Genomic DNA, 15,847 nt, shown 5'->3' with positions numbered 1-15,847 from the left:
TAAATTTCTTAGACTGCCAACAAAAGAGGCAGAATAAACAGTTGCACACACATCCTATGATGCTGCTGGAAGCCACATGTATCCCTGCTTTTACCTAGCATTTAAATCCAAATATGCAAAATAACAATCTGATTAAGTCAATATCATTTAACCTAAGAACATACTTAACTTATCAGATTGGCTTTTTCAAAGTAAGACATTAATGGAAAAGGGTCTTGAACTGAGACTTTTTAATGCAAGGGCTAGAGTGGGATGACATTCAATCTTTGAAGGGCAAATATTGCTTCAGAAAAGTTAACTTCAGTCTATGTCAGTGCATCTCCTAATCATTATTTGAAATTGCCAGTTACATACTTTGTGGCTTAGCCTCCTATAGTAAATGTTACTGTATTCAGGGAAGAGAAAATATATAAGGATATGTGCAGGCAATTAATAATACACAAGGAAGATATTGATAGCACTTAACCCAATTTATAATATGTCTGTTACTTCTGTGATCTGGATTACTACTAAGTTTGCCTTCTCAGGTCTCCCGCACAATTCCTTGCATAATAAGTATTCGGAGTCTACATCTTTAATCCTTGAAAAGTCCTCCAAATTTAAGTAATTTCTCCTCAAATAAACTTACACTGATCACCTTAGTTGACGTTCGTCTACATGTCCCACATAACTGAATTACCTTTGGTCGGCGCATCTATTATAGTGTTCATTCTAATGCACCCTGATGTATGGTGATTTATGGAAAAGCCCATATTTCCATATTTTATTTTGATAGTAAAGTGGAGTTAGGTTCTAGGCTCATTTCATCGCAAAAAGAAGTTTTAGCTATCAGAGTATGGGACAGAATATTTAAAAGTTGTGCTGGATGCTGAACAAGTGTCTTCATTTTACAGGAAGATATAATTCATGGGAAGATATCATACATCTTTGTTAACTACCTAATAATTGTCAAGGTTAAACAAACAACGATCTTTTAAACTCTAGGATCCTATAATGTTGTGCATTCTCCTTCTAAACATAAAATGTGTATAGCAAATACATAAGGGTCTTGTGTGAGTAGGTTGTGAGTCACTGGGCTGAAACCATCAGTTCTTTATTAATTCATTTATTCACAATAGCTTTACTTTTCTCTACTCATTCTTTCAGTCATATATTGAGTGCCTACTATTATAAGGAGATACCTCTGACACCTATAAATAATTAACCATCTCAGAAACTTAGCCTTGTGCTCTAGTTTGAAAATCCATTGACTGACCTCAAGCTCAACGATCATCCTAGGCCTTTTTTTTGTTAAGTACTTTGAGGTTGGTGAATAAAAAGAATGGCTCCTGAACAGATCAAAAATTAGTTCAGTTTTTCCACTTCGAGTGCCCAGAAGAGTCCATTCTGTTGTACTTTATAAAAGTTTCAATTTCCAGGAGAAATTCCCAGAAATAAGGCAAGGAGTCAGAGGTAAGTGAACCTGTATAAACCTATTAGAAGAAAACCTGACAGTTTTCCCAGATAAAATCCTAGAAGCTATTCTATTTCACTGACACTCAGGTTTATTTTCTTTTCCAAACACATGCTCTTAGACAATGGGTTTTGACAGCACATTTTGTGAGAATGATCTTTAGTTACCTCTTGGGGGGCATGTTCCTGACACTTTGCCCAAAGCACAGTGGACAGCAAATGAAATCTAAGGATTTGTTTCATAACTTTGCTGTGCAAATGGCTGTAATTTGCAAGTCCAGAAGCATGCAGTCTCTTGGGATTCACAGTAAATTCTCTTTTCTTCTCCCTTCAAATTAATTTTGCTTTTCACGATTGCCCTGCCAAAGGATATAGACATGTATGTACAAGGAGTGGTGGAATCTAGCCATGCTTGCAGCTTCCATGGGATTCATCCCTAAACAAATATTGGTAGGAGTCTATAACTTCTGTTAGAGGCAACAACCAAATATGGATTTTACTATGAAGAAGGTCTTGACCATTTACAACAAGATAGTGACTTTCAATTGCTAATTTCTGGTTCCTTCTGAAGAAGATCTCCTGCAGAATTATCGCCCTTTGCAGAATTATTATAGCTAAATTTGCAGCAACACATGGTGAGGTACATACACACATTCAGCACTGGCTTTTGGCAGCTTCATGCTATGGGAAAAAAATTGAAGACATGGGCTTTGGTAGTTGAAAGAGTATAATAGCATCAGCCCAACTACATTACACAGAAACCACACGTAGCTGAGTGCATTCTACCTTCCAGCTTCAAACATAACGAATCTTTCTCTAAAATAACCTTTGGGTACAGAAGAAGTCTCAAGGTTGACAATAGTGTCTCAAAAGCTAAGAATCATATTTGGATGACTTAAGTGACTTGAATAAAGGGTGTGTACATGTATGAGAGAGGCAATCATGGATCTCCTTGTCCATATTAGAGGTGGACCAATGCAAACTTTCTTGTCCATGGCTACGTCCTGTGGGGAGAGGTTGACATAAGGACTGAAGCAGACAAGTGAAATGAATTCAGTCTGCAAGCTCCCCTCATTTGACCCTCAAGTTATGCTCTATGGCAGGTTTTATTGTACCTATTTATTCATCTCTAGAGGTGAAGCAACTTACTTCCAATGTTCACCCCTTCTTGAAGCTGGCCTCACTTAGGAAGCATACTACTGTTTGTCTTTGATTGCACGCCTGTTTCTAGTGATTTGTGGTTAAGGAGGTGAGTGGTGATTCTGAGTGTTGGACAAAGTCGAACCTCTCAAAGTACCCTTTAGTGCATTTACTGGTATTTCAGCTCCTCCTTGCCTGAAAGAGTTGGGTATTTTTGTCTTTAAGTTTTACTAGATGAAGAAAGTCAGGTTCAAGGTCACACAGCCCTTATTAGTGAGCCCCAAATTTACATGCAATTTGTTTGAACTCACATATGAATGCTCCAGTATACATGACTTTCCCCTCTCTCTTTCCACTGAAGTCTAATGGGAGGATGTTTCTCTAATTCTTTTGAGTTCCCACCCTGTTTTTCCCAGGTTGCCACAGGCTTATTCTAGACTCACACTGGTCTGCATCCACACTCTCCTCCCAACCCCTCAAATCTTCCAGTGTACCTGGTCTATGGGGAGACGTGGATTCCCCTATAGATTTTAACAAAAGCTATTCAAAATGACAGAAAAGCAGAAAGCTTTCGGAAGTTAATTCTTATAGAAAGCAAAAAAGAACAAAGAAAAAAATTCCAAACAAATGGAAAAGTTAGCAAAGCAACATCAAGACTTTCGATTTGGGGGATCATGGAGACATACATTTGAATCTTTGTCTTTCAACTTAGGAGGTGTGTAAAATGTAAAATCAGGCATAACAAAATACCCATAATCACAGCACTGTGAGGAAGATGACATATTGCAGCAAATGAGGAAGTGCGTAACTTATACTTGGTATATAATGACATTTTACACACACACACACACACATATATGTGTATATACACATATGTGTATATACACATATATATGTGTGTGTGTGTGTGTAAAATGTCATTATATGTGTGTGTGTGTAAAATGTCATTATACACCAACTATAAGGATATTTAAAAGAGGATATATATATGCACATACATATATATATACACACATATATACATATGTGTTTATATACATATACACATATGTATATATATATCCTCTTTTAAATATTATCCTTATAACGTATATGTTATTTACACACACATATGTGTATATATGTACACATATATACACATATACACATATATGGATATTGTGTGTATGTATATGTGTACATATATACACACGTGTGTGTAAAATGTCATACACCAACTATAAGTTACACACTTATATATGTATATATACACACACATATATGTGTGTGTGTATGTATGTGTGTATATATATAATTTTTTCCCTATTTCTTTTTGACCCAAAGACATAGATGATATTGGAGAAATAACTTTCTGACATCAAACTGATTTTTCCTTCCTCTTCCCTCCACCCTTGTCTCCTTCAGATGCTAAACAAAATCACTGAAATGTACAACCAAGTAGCAATTCAGATAGAAGCCACCAGCACTTCTCTTTCAACCTCTTCCATGGCAAAGAAAAGACTTGCTTCCAATCTGCTAAGTTTGAATCTGATAGCCAAAAAAATGCCTCCAGATTTTAGCCTATCTGCAGAGCAGCGGGAAGGAATCAGTGAGAGCCAAAGTTACTCACACTGGCTACATCCACCGTTTTGTTTTCTCTTTGATGACTTAACTCGTCTCCTCTGAAGCATGATCTTTTTGGAAGCCAGATTCTCAGGATTCATCTAGCATGATCGGAGCATAAGTATATAATAAAACACATCTCCAACATTTCTGCCATAAAGGGAATATTGTTAAAGGATAATATTTAACAGAGGATATAATCATAGTCCATACATATGTAAGATAAACATTTGTCAGGGATGTTATTTAACTAATTAATGGGAAAATAAGTAAGAAGTTACAACCAGTTCAATGGTGAATTCAAAGAACCACAAAAATGTTAGCAAAACTTAATGATGAAATGAATTATACATGAACACAAAACTGGATTATTCCAGGAATCGGAATGGGGTGAGATTGGAAGCTAAAAATCAGTTGTGTTTCTATGGGACAAAATTAATTTGCATGTCTACAGACAAGAATCATTTGCATTGCTATCAATTATCTCTAACCAACAGAGTTGTAAAATAGCTCAAAGATAATGACAGGCACAGAGACCCCATATAATCAGATAACCCAGAGGGTGTGCCTAGAAACTGCTTAGTTTTCCACCAAAGATACCCAGCAATCATTTTGACTTGTTTCAAAGTCTGTCACACTTTTATCTAAAATAGAAATTTAAGATAAAATGAAACAGCACAATAGAAAGTAATTGATATTTATTTTAAAAGGAAAGCTAAGGATAAAGGTGACTTAAATAAAACCTAGTTTTTCTATGTGTATCTAGAAAAGATTAACAAATTAGAAAAGGAATAAGAAAGCCTACACCTGAAACCTAGCATATGATAAAATAAACTGCACTTCTTGTCTTCTTCCCAAATTTTGGAATTTTCCCATCATTAAAAGCTACCTGAAAATACACCCTCATCTATGTCATTATTTTAAACACTGGGCAATGAGCCCAATACCACTGAAGAACTTAATATTAGTATATGAAATGATGCCTTGCCACCAATCACCTCATATGTTACAGTATATTATCTTAGTATTTGTCACAACCTGTTAGCATTTTTCAAGAGCAGTCATGCTGTATGAAGAGCCATGGAAGCCCATGGGGCACCCTCCTTCAGAAATAAGGCAGGCATGGTAGACAGTTCAAAGTAAAAGTGACAACTGTAAAAGCAATGGCTAATCAGCCTGCACCAGCGTTCACAAGCACCTGCCAACATAAGACAAGTAAGTTCTGAAGCATTAACAGGTCCAGAATAGTAGCACTGCTGGAAATCCCAGTGGCTGTCACATTTAAGTGATGAAATTAGTATATCAAGTAGCTTTACCAAGTATACTGGTCTATTGCATCAAGATAATTTCACTTAGTACATATACCACTTTCACCTTAAAAAAGTAAAGAAAAGAGAAGAAATCTTCCCCTGGAGTTAATTCTTAGACTTCTGTATCTCTCTTAGAAAAAAAAAAAAAGCAATATTATTCCAGTTTAAGACGCTAGAATAAATTATCTCAACAGATTCCTAAAATCTGTTCAACTAGATGCTTTATAGGTGATGGTTTTCAGAGACAGTAGTATCCCACTAAAAGATTTCCTTATATTCCCTTAAATTTCAAGTACTAATGAAATTACTTCTTAAACACAAAATCTAACATATACGCGTACATTTCCATTGATAATCACAATTAGATTACTAAAGTTCTTATATTTTAAATGTAAAAGATAATGTAGAGATTACTTAATGTGACCTCCACACTCTATAGATGAAACTCTTTGGCTCACCTCATCAGTTCCAAGACAGAAGTAAAAAGGTGGGTTTCTGAACTCCAATATCATGTCATCTCCATGCCTGTGTAGTTTGTCTCACCCATGTAAGTTATCTACTATGAAAAACAGTCCAAATTTATTATGTTTTCTACTTTATGTATACTCCATAAATGCTATTCACAGAAAATCACCAAAAGAACATGCTATTAAAGAATTAAAACACAGAGAATCTTTACATGTTAATTATATTTTTAAAAGACTTGTTTCAAAAATTTTCCAATACTCTTAAAAATCTTCAAGTTTTTTTTTTTTTAAAAGTCTATTTCAGGAACTTTGCTTGTGAGGATACTTACTGATTCCTTTAAAGCAAAACTAATACTTATTAAAATGTTGCTCATTTGCAACTGATCCTTTGATTGAAAAACATTAATGCATTTTTTTTTGAGAAAGTGACTTGTTAATAGGTCAATTTGTCACCTGGCAAAGAATTTAAGGAATCTGTAACTCACATGCTAATGGTCAATAACAAGCCTAGGGCAGCAAGTAAAATTTGTAGTCAACCAATGCTCAGCAAATAAAGGAAGATGGACCATCTGGTTCCTGGATTGGACAATGCTATAATTTCGCACAGTCACCAGTAATATATCAGCTGCACTTTGCGAGTTGGTGGTATTCTGATAATATTTTAACTTGCTTCTAACAGCTGCAAATCAAAGCTTTTTAAGGTTCTTTAAAATGAAAACTAGCCAACCCAGTTGGCCTAATGTGTCTTAATCATTCATCACAAGTTTATACGCTGAAGTTTAGTAAAATCTATGATGAATGAACAGCTGACACTTTCTATGTTAGAATAGGCAAGAAAATTAAGATGTCAAATAAGTCTTGCAGAGAACAGTTACACTGTTTCATTACAAAATTCAATTTAATACAATCCTTAGCTGATGACAAAATTCGTTTCAGTTTTTTATAAAAAACCATAGCAAAGCATTCTTTTAAAGACCTTGAATTTTCACATTTTCTGTTTCACAAAGACTATAGAGTCAAAGAATATACAGTAACTTAGAAATATAACTTTTAGATTTTTCTTTTAATTACAGTCTGAGCCAGGCATGAAAGAGCCTCATCTATTTAGGCTCTATTGAATGGTTACCTGTTTCTCTAAGAGGGGAGTGTCATCTGCCTCCCAGAACCCAGCAGACTGGAATGCAATTAAACTCAAACATTGACTGTGATGCTAAGATGTGCTTTGGTGAGTGTTTTATTTTAACTGTCATAATCACATCAGAAAAAAATAATCTACTGAAGTGCAAATCAAAGTGTATCCCTTTTATTTTTTCCCTTCATCAACTCAGACATTATTATGCAGAAAGTCATTTTCAGGTTGAAGATCAGATTTTGTTTAGTGTTTCTATCTTGGCCTTGGACTAGGAAAATGTAGTTTAAGCTTTCTGTACATTGCTAATGTGTGGAAATTGCCCCACTTTTACGGGAGAATGTGTGTGTGTGTGTGTGTGTGTGTAACAGAAACACACCGATATGCATGTTTGCATATGTAACGTCTTCTATAATTTTTTTAAAGTTCATTAAACTAATAAATGTTAAATGAGATAAAATTCTAAAACCTATTCTATAACTTGGAGGATGGTCAGTTTGAATGTAGAAGAATACAGAAGTTACACCAGTTTTGGCAGGTGCCTTAGGCAGAAGTAAGCAAACTTTTCTGCAAAAGGCCAGATAGTTTAAGCTTTAAATTAAAAAAAAAATACTTTAGGCTTTTAATATTTTTAACTATTTCAGGCTTTGCGGTACATAAGATCTCTATCACAACTACTCAACTCTGCCTGTGTAGCTGAAATGACAGAAGCCATACACAATACATAAATGAATTAGTGTGGCTATGTTCCAATAAAACCTTATTTACTAATACTGAGTGCAAATTAGGTACGGCCTACTGACCTTAGTTTGCTAATCCCTGGTTTAGCCTAGAAATCCTGTTCTTTTATATTGATGTCTTACACTTTGTCAACTATCAACACAGTCCTGCATAATAAACACCATTTATATTGCTACTTGGGAAACAAAGTGCTTTTAAATCTTTATCATATTTAAGAATTACAGTAATTCTTTGAGAAAGACCCTACTGCATTTACCATTTGCAGAGAAGAAAACAAAGCCTCACAGAGGCTTAACTATTGGCCCAAGAGAGTCCCAAAGCAAGTGTTATCTTTCCTCTGCTGGCATTATTTTGTAGCTCACTATGAGAAAACTTGATGTTTACTAAGGTAACAGTTAAGGAACTTTGATTTCCCTAATGAAATGTTCAATTTATACATATTTTAAAATCAGAATATGAATTAGGATGTCAAAGGCTCTGTTTTCAAGAAGTGAAGCTAAGGATGAGAGAGGTGTCAAAGACGGTAGTAGGGTTTGCCTCCAGGTGGCTGATAGAGGTGTGACTAACAGATTGGAAAAATGGAGAAGCAAGAAGAGTTGACAGAACTAGATTACGGCCCATCTGTGCTCAGAAAAAGAGGCAGACTTACAGGTTTACATTTGAATGTATCCACATAAAGAAAATAATTAAGGAAGCCAGGAAGTCTCCAAAATAGGATATAGATAATGATCAAAACTCTGTCTAGATAAGTTTTCAGAGAGGAAGTAGCATTTAACCACCATTTTCTCTTCCATAGACATAAAATTCAGGACTCTATGAGCTCCTGTGCTCTGAGGCTCCTTTAAAAGAATCAACTTTGTATCCCAAACAAAACTGAAAAACTGTTTGATAAATGAATAAATTTGACATTCAAAACTCCAAGAAGCTACTACCTGGATGTAAGTATCATCTTACGGTTTTACTACATATACCCCTAAAAATAAATAATAATAATAATATTAATAAGCAATTTTTTCCCTGAATTTTACTATAACTAAAATTAGAAGAGAGATTTGCTGAAAAGGAAAAATAGCCACTGATTTTAAGCATCGAATAGATTAAAATTGCTGACTTATGTGCTTTTTAAACGTGAACGTTATCTAATATGAAGGCATTTTCATGGCACTCCTTGCCACTCTACCCAAAGAAAGATTTGTATTCTCTCACTGGAGTTATTAAGAGTTCTTGCTCTAGTACATGCCAAGATAGATAAACACCCACGATATACTGATGCTGGAAACAAACCTATGAAATGGTCATTTTTAAGTGATGTTCTGGGCAGATTTGACTAAAAAAATTACAACAGCCACTGAAGTCTAGTTGGAGTTAATTTCTCTCCAAATTAATTTCCCAAATAAAACATAAAGAACATAAAAATGCAAAGAGCACCAAATGTGAATGAATTAATTATGGTGAATGGAAAAAGAATCTAATTTCAAACAAATAACAAACAAAACCTCCACTGAGTGATTCACATCATCTGAAAATTACAGCCATGAACTTCAATACTAAATCCAAAGCAATTAAATTTTTAAAATGAATAATTTTTCCAAGTTAGCATATGAAAATGTAGCACATCTTATTATCTGGTTGCCTGAAAAGGAGACTTGGCCTTGAAAACACATTATCCCCAAAGGGCCATGGAAATTAAATATGAGGCAAGGAATCATATTATCTTACATTTGTTCTTCCTAAGTACATCTTCCTTAGATACTCCATCATTCCTGTGATGAAAGGTGTTTCTGAGACACAAGGTACAAGAGGAAAAGTATCAGGTGATTCTTGTTGCCTTATTAAACCTCATATTTCTCTTTAAGGTTTGGTGACGATAGTACATAGTAATTCTCTCTGCCTATGAATGCATCTAAAAATAACAAGTGAGTTTGAAATAATTTTCACTTAAAATCCACATTTTGCTTTTCTAGCAAGAGAGAGCTACATAATGCCTGGCATAGAACATGTATTCAAAGTCTCTTTGTACTATTGGTTAGCTTTGGCCCCACCACATACAGTCCTGAGTGAGCTATTGATGGTAATGATCTTTCTAATTCAAAGAGACTGCTGCAAAACCTAGCTAACTGCATATCCACCCATCTCAAAAGCTGGAGGTGATTTTATAGTTTAAAGATTCAGAGGAGCCCACAGGCAGCTAAGCTACCAATTTCCTTCATCCCACATATATGTTCTTATACACCTGTTTCTCACAGAGCATAATATAAAAATGCAAAGTAAATAACTTTTTGGTTTTGTTTTGCTTTGTGCATAGATAGGATATCCCATGTTGTTCTATCTTGAAAGGTTTCTTCTCTTCCTACTTTTATAAGTAATTATTTTTTTTTATTTCCCATTAAAACTTAACTTACATTGATTTTTGGTTTTGTTCAGAAACCTTTTACTGGTGTTGAAAACCTATGCCTGTCTCTTGAAAAATGTATTCACAGCTTGTTTCCAATTGTACCTGTGCCCCACTTCCTGGCAAAACTCTCCTGGTAAATTGGCAGTATGGGAGCTCCACAGTTCTGGGCATTCTTCCCTGCATATTCCAGAATGTTCTAACCCCAAGACAATATTTGATGAATAGATTGGGCTTGGCGATTTCATTAATAAGGACTCCATTCAAGCATTCCACGTGAAGATATAAGGTTGCTAATGACACATGAAAAAGTGAGTGCAACATAGAAAACTGCACGTCTGGAGAGAGTTGATAACATCGGTGCTGTGAAGATTTCTCCTTTGATGTGAACCTTTCACTCTACTCTTTTTACTGCTGGGCTAGCCACTCCTCTAAAACACACACTGGCTTTTAAGATTTCAAACTTGCTGCTAATGAATTTTTCACATGGCAAGCTTCTACAGTAACAGAATTCTGAAAGAGCTTTCACCAATGTTGCAGGAAAAGCTGTTGATCTCTAAATGGATTTTGATAAAACAAGTTAAAAAAATACCTTGGGAATTTTTTAGGGAATGACTTACATAAGCCACTATGTGAGTTTTGCTAGATATTTACTATTTTCCTTGGCTTCCTGCATGTGTGCCTAGAGCTCAAAATTTCTATAGAATTTTTCTACAGATATGACTTTTTCTGAGATTTCAAGTACTTCATTTGTGGATCCTTAATAGTGAGTTTCACTTTGTATTTTATTTATGGTTATTTGTGTGTCTAAATACTCTACTACAAGATACTTGAGAGCAAGAGCATTTATTTAACATGATACGTCACCAGTTAGTATTTAAAAGAGAGACTAGTAAGAATGAACATGTTTTCAGTATTTATTTTGCCTTTGGAATTTTACTGGATGACTTACATACAATTAATCATTTCATTTTCAGGACAAACCTGTGAGGTAAGTGGTATTGCCATCATCTGCAGTCGAAGAAACTTAAGGCTCACAAAATTTAAATAATTTGTCCAAGTTTCTGAAGTTAGTAATTGGTGGAGGTAAAATCCAAGCCCCAATCCATCTCCAAAATAAATTGCTGAATAGACATCTATTAAATGTATTATAAAAACATACTTGATTACCCCTACATAGCATGCATTACTTCATGCAATTTAAAAGAGCTATAAAAACAAATAAATGGTAACAGTCCAGATGAATGTCTTAGTTCAGGCTGCTATAACAGAAAGATCATAGGCTGGGTGGCTTAAATAACTGAAATGTGCATCTTAAAGTTCTGGAGGCTGAAAAATCCAAGACCCAGGTGCCAGAAAATTTGGCATCTAGTGAGGCCCCTTTGCCTAATTTAAAGATGACCATCTTCTTACCATATACTCACTCACATGGCAGAGAGAGGGCAAAAGCGAGAATGAGAGCAAAGACAGGCAGTGGAGATGGCAAGAGAGAAAGACAAGCTCTCTGTCTTCTTGTAGGGGCACAGATACTATCGTGAGGCTCCACCCTCATCACCTGGTCACCCCACAAAGGCCCCCTCTCTAAATACCATCACACTGGGGATGCGAGCTTCAATGTATGAATTTTGGAGACACACAAATATTCAGTCCATAGCAATGAGCTATGTAATTTTCATATAACAAGCAATGCCAAATGTGTTTTTATTTGTTTGTTTGTTTGTTTTGTTTGTTTGTTTTTTTCCTCACAAAGACTCTACATCCAATACAGGTTGGTAGGGGACCCTGTCCCTCATGAACACTCAGTAATTCAGGCTAACTCATTCCCTTCTCTGGACAAATCCCAGTCTGACTTTTAAAGCCTCCATCTGGAAATGAGACAGTTCATTTCTACTCACATTTCACAGAGAAATTAATCATGTAGCCATACCTAACTTAAAAGGAAATAGTGAAATAAAATTTTAACATGTGCCCATATGCAGGAGAATCTGTATATATGGGAGTAGTTCCAATGACCATTGCATATGCCTACCAAGGATGTGAGATGCTCTGAACAGATAAATTATACTCACTGTGTATTTACAATACAGCCTCAAAGTCATCTGTTCCAAGGAGCTTCTGGCCCCACGGAGAGTTTTGCCCTAACATTTTTGGAGTCCACATTTATTCTTGTTCTTAATGTTATTGAGTGGTTGTGAGTCTTATTTTCCCTTGAGAGAATATTAAGAGAAAAGGTAAAATAGACCGTGAAACTGCTAACAGTTGACTCTTTCTGTATTCTGGGATTCAGTGTATTAAGGCTCTCTAAACCTACAGAGCACCTATGGCTTCCCTTCTGCCACACAGACGTCTGATCAGCCAACCAACTTCTCAAATAATCCAAGTCTTTCTGGTTACTAGTGAAAAGATGAATGTGGCCAGGAGTGGTGGCTCACGCCTGTAATCCCAGCATTTTGGGAGGCTGAGGCGGGTGGATCACTGAGGTCTGGAGTTTGAGACCAGCCTGGCCAACATGGTGAAACTCTGTTTCTACTAAAAATACAAAAATTAGCTGGGCGTGGTGGTGGGTGCCTGTAATCCCACCTACTTGGGAGGCTGAGGCAGAAGAATCGCTTGAACCTGGGAGGTGGAGGTTGCAGTGAGCCAAGATTGCGCCATTGCACTCCAGCCTGTGCAACAAGAGTGAAACACCGTAAAAAAAAAAAAAAAAAAAAAAAAAAAAAAACAAAAAAAAAAAAACACCAGTGCCATCATTCAGCAAAGGATTCATTCATGGGATTTCATGCCACTGGTGTTTGGGGAAATCATCAGTGAGGTTGATTCTCAGCACTTACAACCCAAGGACTTTAACGAAGGGCTATAAAAATATTCAGTCTGCATAAAGTAGAGGTTTAGTCAGACAAGTCTGGCATCACAGAAATCATGCAATCGTGCAATAGCTGCGTCCTTTGAGTGACTACCAAGACACTGCAAAAGGGCAGGAGGAGTTATTGAGTAACTGCCTAAATCCCAAATCCAGGCTTTTATTTTAGAATATCTCTGGTGCATTATAATGAACACCACAAGGCAGAATAACATGATAAGATTCACTTTGAGAATACCAACATTTACTAATTACAAGACACAAAGGTAAAACCTAGAATCATAGTCAAACAATATAAGATGACAATAGTAAAATTACAATAATTTTCAGGGCAAAGATCACCAATTTGATTTGGCTAGGTTTATGTTGAACACGTGTATTTTACAATTACACAAATGAAAGAAGGCAGAAAATGAAGACAAAAAAAAAGGTCAAATGTAACTGTCATTGGTTTATCATCCCAGGGGCATCTGGGGACTGAGGTGAGGTGGTAAGAATGATTCTATTGATAAGAGTAAAACACAGATTTAAAGTCTGAGCTATAATAAAAAGGAGGAAACTACTACACAAAGTGTTCATCTTTCTCTCGCTTGATGCCCAACAGAAGCTACACTGGGGAGAGAACCAGTGAAAAGCAAAGATTAATTCCAGCGACTCAAGTTTTTAATCCAGTTTACAGCAATGGCTCAGTTTTTCAAGGACAATAGCTAACAAAGTCAAGTCCTCCTAGCATATGATACAGATCAGCCATGAATATCTAGCATAACTAATTTACTCAAGTTAAATGGACACCTTGCACTGTAGTAGCCTTTTTAAATCTGATTTTCATATATGCTTTAGAAAAAGTAGTTTTATCATTCTCAGTTCTATAATGCATCTGATATTATAGTCACCCGCTTTTGTGTATAGAGAATCCCATTAGTTACCTGCTTTTGTGTATAGAGAATCCTTTTAGCATATTATTGTTTAATATCTGGATAATGCCAATTTTTGAAACAACCTACCATTTAGCTACAAATTTTTATCCTAAAATCAGCCCACTTGCAGTAACCACATAACCTCACAAATAACTAGTATCTTCTTCCTTCTCCTAACAAAATTTTTCCCAACTCATTTAATGAGGTCAGCATCACCCTGACACCAAAATCAGATGACACAACAAAAAAAGAAAACTACTTGCCAATATCCCTAATGAACATAGATGTAAAAATTCTCAGTAAAATACAAGCAAACTGAATCCAACAGGAAATCAAGAAGATGACACATCATGATCAAGTAGGATTTATACCAGGAATGCAAGGACGATTCAAGATACACAAATCAATTAAGCTGATACATCATGTCAACAGAATGAAGGAAAAAATGATCATTTCGATTGACACACAAAAAACATTTTATATAATTCAATATCCCTTTAGGATTAAAAACAAACTAAGGATAGACAGAACACACCTCAACATAACAAAGTCCATATATGACAAACACACAACTAACAGCATACTAAATGGGGAAAATTTGAAATCCTTTCCTGTAAGAACTGGAACAAGTCAAGGATGCTCACGTTCACTACTTTTATTCAGTATAGCCCTGGAAGTCCTAGCCAGAGCAATCAAGTGAGAGAAAGAAAGAAAATGCATCCAAATTGGAAAAGGAGACATCAAATTGTCCATTTTTGCTGACGATATGGCCTCATATTTAGGAAAGCCTGAAGACTCCACCAAAATATCTCTTAGATTTGATAAATGAATTCAGTAAAGCTGTAGAATACAAAATCAATGTACAAAAATTAGTAGCATTTCTATACACCAATAATGATCTAGTCAACGAAGAAATCAAGCAAGCAATCCCATTTAAAATAGCTACAAAAACAAACAAACAAAAAACCCTAAAGCTTAAGAATACATTAAACAAAAGGGGAAAGATCTATATAAGGAAAACTACAACACATAGGTGAAAGAAATTGAAAAAACACAAACAAATGGCAAAATATCTCATGCTCATGGATGGGAAGAATCAATATCATTAAAATGACCATATTGCCCAAAGCAATCTACAGATTCAATGCAATCCCTATCAAAATAACAATGTCATTCTTCGTAGAATTAGAAAAAACGATCCTAAAATTCATATGGAACCAAAGACTCCAAATAACCAAAGCAATCCTTAGCAAAAAGAACAAGCTGGAAGTATTCCATTACATCACTTCAAAAATAGGCGAAAGTAGCCAAGACACCACGGTATTGGAAAAAAGTAGATACACAGACCAATGAAAAATAATAGAGAACCCAGAAATAAAGCTACATATTTAGAGCCAACTAATCTTTGACAAAGCCAACAAAAATTTATATTGGGGAAAGGACACCACCTTCAATAAATGGGGAAATTGAATATCCATACGCAGAAGAATGAAACTAGACCTCTCTCACTGTACAAAAATCAACTCAAAATAAATTAAAGACTTAAATATAAGACCTGAAACTATAAAAATACTAGTAGAAAACTTAAGGAAACCCCTCCTGGATATTGTTCTAGACAAAGAACTTATGACTAACACCTTAAAAGGTCAGACAATAAAATCTAAGCGACAAAAGGGACTTAATTTTAAAAATGCTTCTGCACAGCAAAAGAAATAATAAACAGAGTAAAGAGACAACACGTTGAATGGGGGAAAATATTTGCAAACTATTCATCTGACAGGGGACCAACATCCAGAATATTCAAGGAACTCAAAAAACTCAACAGGAAAAAAAAACA

General features: G+C 35.4%; 1 protein-coding gene across 6 annotated transcripts in view; it reads right to left on the bottom strand.

Annotated features, from left to right (window-relative positions):
- The window catches only part of GPC6 (glypican 6), a 1,198,922-nt gene that overhangs the window by 903,549 nt on the left and 279,526 nt on the right, over nt 1-15,847 (bottom strand). Inside the window, exons 1-2 of one of the 6 annotated variants that reach the window (XM_063714644.1) lie at nt 5,963-6,092; nt 4,202-4,295 (exon numbers count right to left, since the gene is read on the bottom strand). In XM_063714644.1, coding sequence (XP_063570714.1) covers nt 4,202-4,295; nt 5,963-6,016 — 148 coding nt within the window. In that variant the 5' untranslated portion in view covers nt 6,017-6,092. 6 annotated transcript variants of the gene reach the window in all.

The sequence above is a fragment of the Pongo abelii genome, chromosome 14 (assembly GCF_028885655.2).
Source record: "Pongo abelii isolate AG06213 chromosome 14, NHGRI_mPonAbe1-v2.0_pri, whole genome shotgun sequence".
In the NCBI taxonomy this organism is placed as follows: Eukaryota; Metazoa; Chordata; class Mammalia; order Primates; family Hominidae; genus Pongo; species Pongo abelii.
The sequence above is the reverse complement of the archived record's forward strand: the minus strand, read 5'-3'. Positions and strand labels throughout refer to the sequence as shown.